This window comes from Lactuca saligna, chromosome 8 (genome assembly GCF_052625555.1).
Source record: "Lactuca saligna cultivar CGN05327 chromosome 8, ASM5262555v1, whole genome shotgun sequence".
Taxonomy (NCBI): Eukaryota; Viridiplantae; Streptophyta; class Magnoliopsida; order Asterales; family Asteraceae; genus Lactuca; species Lactuca saligna.
Window position 1 is genome coordinate 197,918,129 of NC_136424.1, and position 12,584 is coordinate 197,930,712.

The 12,584-nt window shown below is 39.1% G+C and overlaps 1 protein-coding gene across 1 annotated transcript; it reads left to right on the forward strand.

The window, feature by feature from the left end:
* Positions 1 to 473: 473 nt before the first annotated feature.
* LOC145012711 (GPI-anchored protein LLG2-like) lies at positions 474 to 1,410 on the forward strand. The gene is made up of 3 exons (XM_078971503.1): positions 474 to 592; positions 697 to 753; positions 1,036 to 1,410. The coding sequence occupies exons 1-3, from the start codon at positions 511 to 513 to the stop codon at positions 1,404 to 1,406; spliced, it is 510 nt and encodes a 169-aa protein (XP_078827629.1). The 5' UTR covers positions 474 to 510; the 3' UTR covers positions 1,407 to 1,410.
* The last annotated feature ends 11,174 nt before the right edge of the window (positions 1,411 to 12,584 follow it).

Sequence of the window (12,584 nt, forward strand, 5' to 3'; positions counted from 1 at the left end):
ATGAAAAATTTTCTTTTATAAAATTTCATTTTTATGAAATTACATTTAATTTAAAAAAATAAAAAAAATAAAAAAATGGTAATGTGTGGTATGACACCCATCAATTTTGTGGGTTGAGTGGAAAAATGATATAATGATTATGTAACATTGGAATAGTATGATAAGTGTGATATGAGACCTATATGTCTAAGATAAATCTCAAAAACACACTTTCAATATATATATATATATATATATATATATATATATATATATATATATATATATATATATATATAAACGTATTTGCTACATGAAGGGTCAAAGTGGAATTAGTGACATAGATTAAGGGGTGCAAAGTATTTTACTAGAAAACGTTTTAACCCTTTTTTCACCCACCCCATTCTTCCAAAAAAAAAAAAAAACTATTAAAATAACAATAAAAATGATGAGTTATCATGGAGATAAAAAGGAATTATTGAACAAATCCAGGAATATCGATCGATACAATTTACAAGAATACAACAATTCATGGCCTCGTTTCGGTTTCTGCATTGCCTTGTCTTCTTCCTCTTGTCTCCTGCTTTCTTGATCGCTTCTTCCCCATTTTCATGTAAAATACTTCATATAATCATATTTTTCTTGAATAATTTCTTGTTTTTTCGGATATTAATCACACAATCGATTTGGGTTTTTGATGATCTTGAATCTTTATAGATAATACGCATCAATATTATAAGGTGACTGGGCGTAATCTTCTTCAACAGAAACAATGTAAGTTCTTTCCTCTATTTGTCCCAATTTAAAACACATAATAAGAACATTAGGTTCATTCATTTATTCTATAACATTTTCATGATGCCCGGATAAACAAAAATCATTCACATATTACATATTTCAATGACATTGTTACAACCGATTAGATTTTTCCAAATCACAAAGTTGTAATGCGAAAAATAAAAGTATGATGCATGCAATCATGCAATAATGAACAAATAAATAAAAGCAAGTTGCGATTTCTTCCTTTTAACCTAGTCAAGAATCTATTTTTTACAGCGTGTCCTGTGAACTTTGAGAATGAAAACTACACGATCATCACAAGCCAATGCAAAGGACCAGTATACCAACGTGAGCCATGTTGTAACTCCTTTTTGCAAATCGCATGCCCTCATTGGGAACAAATTAACGATGAAAAGACAAATTGTGCATCAACTTTGTTTAGTTACATAAATGTATACGGGAAATACCCCCCTGGGCTTTTTGCTAGCATGTGTAAAGGAGACAAGAAAGGTCTTAGTTGTGAGGAAATCGATACATCTACTTCAAAGAAGGGAGACAAGAGTCAGGCTGCTACCATGTGTATTCAGTCACCATGGGTGATGATCATGGGTGGAGTCATGGTGTTTGTGCTAGAATTTTTTGGATAATAATATAATGTTGTTTAGAAGATTTTTTTTGTCTAAATTTAATGGTGAGAACATGACTAAATTCGGCAAGCTATATGTGTTTAATGTAGAAAGAACTAGGGATGGAAATGGGGTGAGGTTGACAATCACTACCCATTTCCGAGTGTCTAACCTTATCTCCATCCCCATCCTCATCCCCAACAGATGCGGGAAATCAAATCTCCTCCCCTTTGTATTTTGGGTTTTTCCCCAACCCATCACCTCTATATAAACATAATAAACTCAACTTACACAAAAAACCAAGTTTAGTAAGTGATCAAAACCAGATACCATAATGAGATTCTACTTACATCAATCATAAAGTTTAAAAAGCATCAAAACGAGAAGTGACGATTTGGAATACAGATTACCGAACAAAGTGACGATTAACGAACTCTTAAAATTGAGAACATAATTTGATATACATACTCTATCTCTGATGGTCTAATATAGATCAATTCATTTTAGTGGACTTATTTCAAATTCAATAAATGATCCACACACACACACACACACATATATATATATATATATATATATATATATATGTGTGTGTGTGTGTGTGTATCGATTATTTATTGAATTTGAATTAAGTCCACTAATAGTCATCATCATATATATATATATATATATATATATATATATATATATATATGTGTGTGTGTGTGTGTGTGTGTGTGTGTGTGTGTGTGGATCATATATATTCATCAATGCGGGGGTGGGGCGGGTTGGAGATTGTTATACCCGACTCCAACCCCATCCCCGGTTTTAGCATAATGGGGATCCCTAGCCCCGTACCCAGTACCCGTTTTGGCCGGGAATACCCATCCCTGATTGGGGCGGGTCAACACGGTTCCCCACCGGGTCGGGTGAAATTTCCATCCCTAGAAAGAAAGAAATAATAAAGATAGTGATTGCAGAAGATCTAAATACCTATGGAAGCAGAATGCAAGACCACTTGTCTTTCCTCAATAAACCTTTAAAATCATGAATCATATTATCATAAATAAACTAATAAATTATTTCCAACCTGGATCATGGAGCACAATGTGATCAAAGACCTTTAAAATTTTCTAAATTCATCCTACTTTTTGGCTTACAAATCTGTTCGAATTAAAAGTTTAAGGGGTTTGATGTCGTTTTCAAAAGTACATTGCTAATGGGTGTTGTTATCTCCAAAGTTCATTACCAATTTACCATGCATTGTTGATCTTGGGGTTTTGGTATCGTTTCAAGATTTCTTAATTACTACTTCATTATTAATAACCACACGTGAATCACACAAGCTTGAACAGTTCAACTCTAGTCCTAGTCTTCTGTGTACCGTTGTGTAGTGGCGCATATTTAGGATGCATTCAATTCATTATTGTATATAAATACTGATGTATAACTCTCGTATAAAGACACAGAGCAATATAATCAATTCAACATTACTGTGTTTACTTACATGGTATCAGAGCCACATTAATTTTTTTCTCCCTTTTCGATTCTTCCCTCTACCTGCTCTACCATGGCTTTTTCCGGTACTTCTCTCTTGGCACATGCTACTTCCACATCAGGTGCCATCACTTTTCAACTTCCTCCCATCACTGTTAAGCTTGATCGCGACAACTACTGCTTGTGGCGCTCCACCGTCGTCTCTTCCCTCAAGACATTCGATTTGGAATCCTTCATCCTCAAATCCGATTCCCCTCCTGCCACATATGTGTCGAGCGACTCTGAAGATGACGCCGCTCCTACCCCAAAACCCAATCCCGATTATGCTCGCTGGAAGAAACAAGACCGATTCGTTATACTCTGGATTAAAACCACACTCTCTGAACAGGCTCTTTCTTTGATTGTTCGGGCCCCCACTTCTTTTGAAGCCTGGACCATTCTTGCAAAGTCGTTCCAGTCCCAGACAAGAGCCCGCCGCATGGCGATGAAACTCCAACTCCAAACCATCTCCAAGGGATCCCTCTCGATGATCGACTACATTGATCGTAAGCGGTCTATTGCAGACTCTCTTGCTGAAATTGATTATTCCGTTCCCGATGAAGACTTAATTGGGTATCTTCTCACCGGCTTGGATTCCTTGTATGCTTCATTTGCTACTGCCTTCATGATGAAATCAGATCATGTCTCCGTTGATGACCTGGTCGGCTTTCTTCTCCAAGAAGAAGCTCGAATTGACTAAGACAACAATCGTCATGCCCAAGTGCTTCCTTCCACTGTCACTCCTAGCTCGCACTCATCTGTGCTTACCACCAATCGTTCCTCACCCAGGTCATACTCCCACTCCAATCACCCTGTCAGATCATCGCCAACGACCACCACCTCCAATGGTCACTCCTCCACTCGCACCAATGACTCTCGCCGGAGACGCCCCATGTGCCAACTGTGTAGCCGTCCTGGTCATGAGGCCATCGACTGTTGGCAACGCAACAACCAGACAGACTACCCCTCCCGACGCATCAATCCCTGTGATTCTTCCCGCCAGGTCCATACAGCTCAGGCTGCCACTTCTTCAACTGTAATGGACCCAGCTTGGTACTTTGACACCGGAGCAACTGATCATGTCACCCCTGACATGCAAAAACTTCAGATTACAGAGGACTATACTGGTACCGACAAAATCAAGGTCGGAAATTGTAATCATCTGTTCATTTCTCATGTTGGCATCAGTTCTTTACATAATCTTCGCTTGCCATCTGTTTTTGTAGTTCCAAACTTAACCAAAAATCTTCTTAGCGTGTCTCAGTTAACAAGAGACAATGATGTGTATATGGAATTCTGGCCTAACCATTGCACTGTTAAGAATATGCAGGGAAAAATCCTTCTGCAGGGGGACGTTAATCATGGATTATATCGGGTCCCAAACACCACCAATACGCACTCTTCTATCATGGCTCTCTCCGGTGTTCACACTTCTGTTCATGGTTGGCACTAAAGATTTGCTCATCCACACGAGCCTCTCCTGCGCAAACTTATCTCATCTTTTCAGCTTCCGGTCTCTTCCAACACATTTCCAGTTGTGTGCGAATCCTGTCAACTGGGCAAAAGTCGTCGTTTACATCTTCCTGTCTCTCACATAAATTCATCTGCTCCTTTTGATTTAGTGTATTCGGATGTTTCGGGTCCCGCCCCGTTACTTTCCCTTAATGGAAATTGCTATTTTTTGCTTTTTATTGATGATTGTACCAAATTTGTTTGGATTTATTTTTTAGCTACCAAATCACAGGTCTTCTCCAAATTTGTCCAGTTTAAACATATGGTCAAAACCCAATTTCAACATGACATTAAAGCCCTCCAAACTGATTGGGGTGGAGAATATCGCAATGTCTCCACCTTTCTTCAAACGCATGGCATTGCCCATAGAGTCTCATGCCCCCATACCCAAGAACAAAATGGGGCTCTCGAAAGATGTAATCATACCATTGTTGAAAAAGGCCTTACCTTATTAGCTCAATCATCCCTCCCTCAGTTATTCTGGGAACATGCGTTTAAAACCGCTACCTACCTACACAATCGTACAATTACCCCTCTTCTCCACTTTCATTCACCTTATCAACTTCTATACCATAAATCTCCTGGCTATACCTTCCTTAAAACTTTTGGCTGCTTGTGTTATCCCTTCTTACGTCCTTATAACTCTCACAAACTTGACTTCCGCTCTCTCCCCTCTATTTTCCTCGGGTATAGCACTACTCACAAGGGCTACCTATGTTATCATCAATCCTCCTCTCGGCTATATGTTTCTCGTCATGTTGTCTTTAATGAAAGTGTTTTTCCTTATATACCTTCTGTCTTCCCTACCACTTCACACTCTTCTTCTACTTCTCCTCCATCCGCCTCTGATTTACTTACACATGCAGCCTCCATCTCCCCTTCTTCTCCACCATCATCTACTACTTCACCTTCCACAACCTCCACCATCCCCTCACTACCTCCCCCCCACACACCTCTTCCAACCCACCCTCCTCTAGTCTCAAAACAGCCTTCTACTTCTCACTATCGCCCTGCACCCACCAATACACACCCAATGATCACTAGAGCTCGTACCAACTCTCTCAAACCCAAAGTCTTTCTCACAACCCTTTCCGATACTTCTTATTATGAACCTCGTTTGTTCTCCCAAGCCATTAAATTTCCTTGCTGGCAGCAAGCTATGCAACATGAATATGATGCTCTCATGAGGAATAACACATGGTCTATTGTTTCTTGTCCTACTAATGTCAATGTTATTGGTTGTAAGTGGATTTTCAGGATTAAACGGCGATCTGATGGCAAAATTGAACGATACAAAGCCCACTTGGTGGCTCAAGGTTACACTCAAGAAGCCAATGTTGATTATTTTGAGACTTTCAGCCCGGTCATTAAACCAACAACCATTAGACTTGTCCTGTCCATAGCTGTCTCTCAAGGCTGGACCATCGGCAACTTGACATAAACAACGCCTTCCTGAATGGGGATCTACATGAAGTAGTGTACATGAAACAGCCACGTGGCTTTGAAGACCCAACTAGACCACATCATGTGTGTCGGCTCAATAAAGCCCTCTATGGCCTCAAACAGGCTCCAAGAGCCTGGTTCAACAAACTCAAAACCTACCTTGTTAATCACGGGTTTAAAGCTTGCCAATCATATACATCGCTTTTTGTTCACATCAGCTCCACCACAACCATTTACATTCTCGTTTATGTCGATGATGTAATCATCACCGGAACTGATGGAATAAAAATACAACGCTTCATCCACCAACTTAATACAGTTTTTGCTCTCAAAGATCTTGGGCCACTACATCATTTCTTGGGCTTACAAATCACCTCCTCAGCTATTGGTCTTGATCTATCACAAAAACAGTACATCCTTGATATTCTCCAACGAAGTAAAATGAAAGAAGCTTCTTCCTTATCCACACCGGCCGATCCAAGTTCTCGTCTATCCCCTGAAGGTGAACCATTCAATGATCCAATGTTATTCCGACAAATTGTGGGTTCCCTTCAATATGCTACCATCACCCGCCCGGACATTGCATATGCTGTTAACCGTGTCTGCCAATTTATGCATTCTCCTACCATTCAACATTGGCAAGCTACAAAACGCATCCTTCGGTACTTAAAAGGCACCTTGCATCATTGTCTGCATTTCTCCCCAACCAAAGCCGACTCACTTCTTGCCTACTCGGATGCCGGCTGGATTTCAAGTCAAGAGGATAGTCGATCTCAGTATGGGTATGCAATTTTTCATGGTTCCAACCTCATCAGTTGGACATCCAGAAAACAACAAGTTGTAGCCCGATCCAGTACCGAGACAGAATACAGATCGCTCGCATACACCACCGCTGAATTATTGTGGCTAAAACAGTTGATTCACGAACTCCGGGCTCCTATTCTACAACAACCACTAATTCTTTGTGACAACGTAGGTGCCATCTTTATGAGCAAAAATCCAATCATCAGTACTCGATTAAAGCATATTGCTCTTGAAACCGGGGCACTTAAAATCAACTACATCTCCTCTGTTGATCAGTTAGCAGATATATTCACAAAACCATTGTCACGAGATAGAGTTCATCTTCTTCGTTCCAAGCTTCAAGTGCGTCCCAACCTTCAGCTTGCCGGGGGCTAATAACCACACGTGAATCACACAAGCTTGAACAGTTCAACTCTAGTCCTAGTCTTCTGTGTACCGTTGTGTAGTGGCGCATATTTAGGATGCATTCAATTCATTATTGTATATAAATACTGATGTATAACTCTCGTATAAAGACACAGAGCAATATATTCAATTCAACATTACTGTGTTTACTTACAATTATCATGCTCAAAATAAGTTTTTACTATTCATTTTCAAAGTGCAGTGTGCTATTCTCAAAGTACAATAATAAATTGGTATTTTCAATGTTCGTTGCTTAAAACGCTTATAGAGTTTTGTTTTTCCCTTCACGATTAGTCTAGTTTATACGCTTGTAAGGTTTTGGTGATTATTTCTTTTCCTTCATGTACAACTGCTAGTTTCGCACGGGCTGTTTTTTGTTGTTATTTTTAAAATTCCTAGTGCTATCAAAAAAATTGCAAATTATGATAATATGTGTGGGATAATGACTTTAAAAGGTAATGAAGTTTCAAAAATGTACAAAAAATACCATTATTTTATTTTTAGTACTCAAAATACCATTAAAGTATATTTTTTATACACAAAATAACAATGAAGTACACATGTGTTCAAATAATACCTTGTGGGTAACCTACAATAGCCGGTAAAATGGTATTTTGTGTACAAAAAAAAACAATGGTCTTTTTTGTACATTTTTGAAACTTCGTTACATTTTTAAGTCATTTTTCCTTCTTTGAATGTAATGGAAATTTAGCTACTTTTATAAAGAACCCTCCACTTCACTTTGGCCACTACTGTTGTCCATCGCCACCTTCCACCACCATGGCAAAACCATTTTTCTTATTCTTCCTCCTAATCATCTGCCTACTTTCATCAACGCCGGAATCTCACCGGCCACCTCCATTTCTCGGCAAATACCCACGACTTCTCAAAACCCAAAAATTCTTGTTCAACCGAAGTACACTTATGAGACATGATACTTTGATCAGACTTTTGATCATTTCAGTTTCAATGATCTTCCCAAGTTCCAACAACGTTATCTCATCAACTCCGATCACTGGGTGGGCCCAAGCCCTAGTCATTTGGGTCCAATCTTCCTTTATTGCGGCAACAATGGCGACATCGAATGGTTCGCTGCCAACACCGACTTTGTTTGGGAACTCGCCCCTCGTTTTGGTGCCATGGTCATCTTCCCCGAAGTAAAAGCCTTAATCACTCTACTCTACATTAATTTGTTCACTTGCAGACCTTTAATAATACAATTTTATCAAAAACTGTGTGATTTGATCTAGCATCGATATTATGGTGAATCGATGCTATATGGAAGCCAAAAAGAGGCATACAAGAATGCTTCTACTTCAGCCTATCTAACAGCCGAACAAGCACTTGTTGATTACGCTCTTCTCATCACCGATTTGAAGAAAAATTTATCAGCCGAAGCATCACCTGTAATCTTGTTCGGCTGATCATACGGTGGAAGTAAGATCTTTTCCAACAATTTCAACAAAAATTAAACAAGCACTTGCTGATTACGCTCATCTCATCCCCATTACCTGAAGTACCTGGTTACCACAATGTTTTAGTTGAACACATGTGTATTTTGTTGGTATTCTGTGTACAAATAGTAACATTAATAGTATTTTTTGTACTAAAAAAACAACAATGGTATTTTTTGAACATTTGGAAACCGGATAACCTACAATAGCCGGTAAAATGGTATTTTGTGTACAAAAAAAACAACAATGATCTTTATTGTACACTTTTGAAACTTCGTTACCTTTTTAAGTCATTATCCCAATATTTGTTGATGAATATTTTATCGGAGGTATCAAATTTTGAAACAATCATAAAAAGGTTTGAACTATGAAATTATTATCTGACTATTCTTCTTGAAACACTAAAAAATTTAGGGTAAATTATACCAATCGTGCAATGTGTTAATGCCAAAACGCATGTTTAGTCCATATTTTCAAAAAATAGCTTGAACCATCCCTTGATATTTTAAAACTTACACGCTTCATCCATCCGGACATAAAAAGACCATATTGCCTTTATTTATTTATGTTTTGATTTATTTTCTATTTATTTGTAATTTATTTATTATTTATTAATTTATTAACTTACAAAAGCCTTTTAAAGAAGAAATGGGCCCTAAACATATATTCATAACTCATACCCTATTTCTTCTTCAATACATCTCCTGTCCACCATCACTAGCCACACCGACGACTCCGACGACATCTCCGTCCGACTCCAATATTTCATTTGCGAGCTAACCCAACCAAAACCATCACCATCATCGACCACATCCCATAAAACCATTTGCTCTCTATGCTTTTTGTCTCATAACACTAGCAGTTGGGGTGTTGCAGATCCAGAAGGCGACGAGGTGCAGATCTAGAAGGTGAGGAGATCGTTGATATGATGGGGACGACGACGATGGTTTGAAGGGGATGCGACCGCCACTCCTTCATCGTGATATTTCTCCATATCTCTTTCCTCTTGTGACAAACTAACAAAATTTGGGTCAAGCAAAGTCTAAAATGCATCTATGTATAAGAAAAACAACATCATAACTTTATTGCAATAAGTCTTTGAAACCAAAAGACATCATTCGTATAAGTAAAAATATATACATACTTTAAAAATCATGTTCATAATGAACCTTTGAAAGTCAACAAGTTAGAACAAAATTCATGAATTAAACCTTGCTTTAGAGTTTTTGGCTTAGGACCCCAAACAATCAAGTAATTTTGATTTGCACTAGAGCCGAAATCACCCTTTAGTGGGTGATACCCAACCGAAAACACCATTTGAGGATGGCTTAGAACTAAAATCATGCCTAGACCGAGAACCCACTAGACCAAAGACCCTAATGTTCTCGGCTTCACTTGGCTTCACTTGGACCGAAATCAAGGTGGTCTCGGTTGAGGAAAGGCCGAAATCACATGTGATTTCAGTAAGGATTAAATGATTTTTATAGGAAAGTAGATAAGGAAGGTTGACTTTGTGACTTGATGTTTTACTCTTTTCCAATACAAAATATTACCCAACAGTTACACACACAATTATCCAACAAATAACTAGGCAAACATCATTTAATTCCTTCCATCTTTAACTACGACAGTAAACACCCACAAACACCCATCCTTTCCATTTTCTCAAAGTTTACTCCATATTCTCTCAAAGAACAAGTTCAAGCTCTTTCGAGATAAAATTTCCCAAGTGGTTCTTATAATTTTGGTAAGCTTTTCTTCTTAATCTAGTGTTTTCATACACTTTCATGTTAGTTTCATCCTATTTACACACATTATTATGTATTAAAACTATTAGGATGATATCATTTCCAAGGAAGTTCATCAACCAAATTCAAGTATTTAGGCTTGGAAAATCTTCACATCATCTCTTCAAACAACCCACAACCACACTCAATGTGAGTTCATACCCCTACGTTTTCGAGTTTTTCATGTTTTAGGGGGGGGGGGGGGATACAAGTAAAGAATAGTGTTTTCACAAATACTTGCATATTTCATCTCTATGATAAATATAAAACATTATTTGCATGGAATATGATTAGCACTAGTTTGTAGATAATTATTTGTGATCTATTAGTTTTGAAATGCAAAACTAACAAAACAAAACATAAATTTTGTTATCTAATCATAAGGAAAGTTCTGATTTTGAAACTACAAAGATTTTTGAGACTTTTGAACAACATATAGCTTTTCTAACAAAAAGGGGTACAATCTAGATATTTTACCATTTTGTGGATTACAACCCAAAAATAAGATGTTTTGACATACATTTTGAAACTAGACAAGATAAATACTATGTATTTATGTAAATGGATATATAAATAGTCTTAACAAACAAAAATGATAAACTATAACTGGTATAGTTTGGGAGTCACAAACATTGCACAATCATTTCGGAACACCATGTCACCGACCTGACCCTCCAAATCAGATCGATGCCGGTTGGCATAACTCTTCTGCTGACTCTAAGCCGTCTACAATCTCTGCCTAATCTGCTGGATTATCTCTGTAGTCTGAAGGACCACCTCAGTACGCCCCATAACCCTATGACCAACCTCCCCTAACAGATTGGGGTACGACATCTCGACCCACACAAGATCTCAAAAGGCAGTGCACCAATGCTAGAATGGAAGTTGTTGTTGTAGGAGAACTCTACAAGAGGTAGGTAGGAGTCCCAACTCCCACCAAAATCAATAACACAAGCTCACAACATATCCTCGTGAGTCTGAATGGTCCGCTCACTCTGGTCGTCGGTCTGTGGATGATAAGCTATGTTGAAGTGTAGCCTCATGCCCATCTCCTTATGGAACTTCTGCCAAAATCAGGAGGTGGACCGAATATCATGCTCTGAAACAATAAAGACCATAACCCCATGACGAGCAAAGATCTCGCGAGTATACACATCAACCAACTTCTCGGCCGACGAGCTCTCCCGAATTTCCAGAAAGTGGATACTCTTGGTTAATCGGCCCACGTTGACCCAAATAACATCAAAGCCCTTTGCCGTATTCAGCAACTTGGTGATGAAGTCCATTGAAATATGCTCCCATTTCCACATGGGAACCTCCAGAGGCTGCAATTTGCCATGCAGCCTCTGATGCTCGGCCTTGACCATCCTACAGGTCAAGCACCTCTCGACGTACAAGGTGATCTCCTTCTTCATGCATGGCCACAATTAACTCAACCTCAAATCCGATACATCTTGGTGGCCTTGGGATGGACAGAAAAGTGAGACTTATGAGCCTCCTCCAACAAAATCTGTTTGACCCCACCAGACATAGGAACCCAAAGCCAACCACAATGGGTCAAAAAACCACGACTGTCCGGAACAAATATTGTAATCTCACCCCTGATCCTCTCAATCTTCCTATTATCATCTACAACACCCTCAATCTGAACCTCACTAATCAAACTCACAAGTGGAGAATCCACAGATATCCTCGTACATGACACCAGAACAAAAGATCCAGTTATTTTGCGGCTCACGGCATCCACCACCACATTCTGTTTACTCGGATGGTAATGGATCTCACAGTTATAATCCTTGACTACTTCCAGCCACCTGCGCTGCCTTATGTTCATGTTCAGCTGATCCATAATATGCCTCAAACTCTTGTGATCCGTGTAGATGGCACTACGGACCCCATAAAGGTAATGCCTCCAAATCTTGAGGGCGAAACCCCCCTAAATTAAGATTATGCGTGCGATATCTCGTCTCATGCGGCTTCAGCTGCCGCGAAGCATAAGCTATCACTTGTCCTCTCTGCGTGAGAACTGCCCCCAACCCGGTGATGGATGCATCACAAAAAACCACAAAATTCTCGATTCCCTCAAGGAGGGCCAAAACTGGGGCCTCACAAAGTCTCTGCTGAAGGGTCTCAAACGATGACTATTGCTTAGGGCCCCACCAAAAATCCACCCCTTCGTTGTTAGATGAGTGAGGGGTACTGCAATCTTGGAGAAATCCTGAATAAATCTCTGGTAGTACCCTGAAAAAACCCAGAAAACTCCTAATATCCGAGGGAGA

What these genes read in the sequence shown, in the direction of transcription:
- LOC145012711 (XM_078971503.1), top strand. Translation starts at nt 511, where the DNA reads ATGGCCTCGTTTCGGTTTCTGCATTGCCTTGTCTTCTTCCTCTTGTCT. An exon ending in CGCTTCTTCCCCATTTTCAT is followed by an intron (nt 593 to 696) that starts GTAAAATACTTC and finishes GAATCTTTATAG; the next exon opens with ATAATACGCATCAATATTAT. An exon ending in TCTTCTTCAACAGAAACAAT is followed by an intron (nt 754 to 1,035) that starts GTAAGTTCTTTC and finishes TATTTTTTACAG; the next exon opens with CGTGTCCTGTGAACTTTGAG.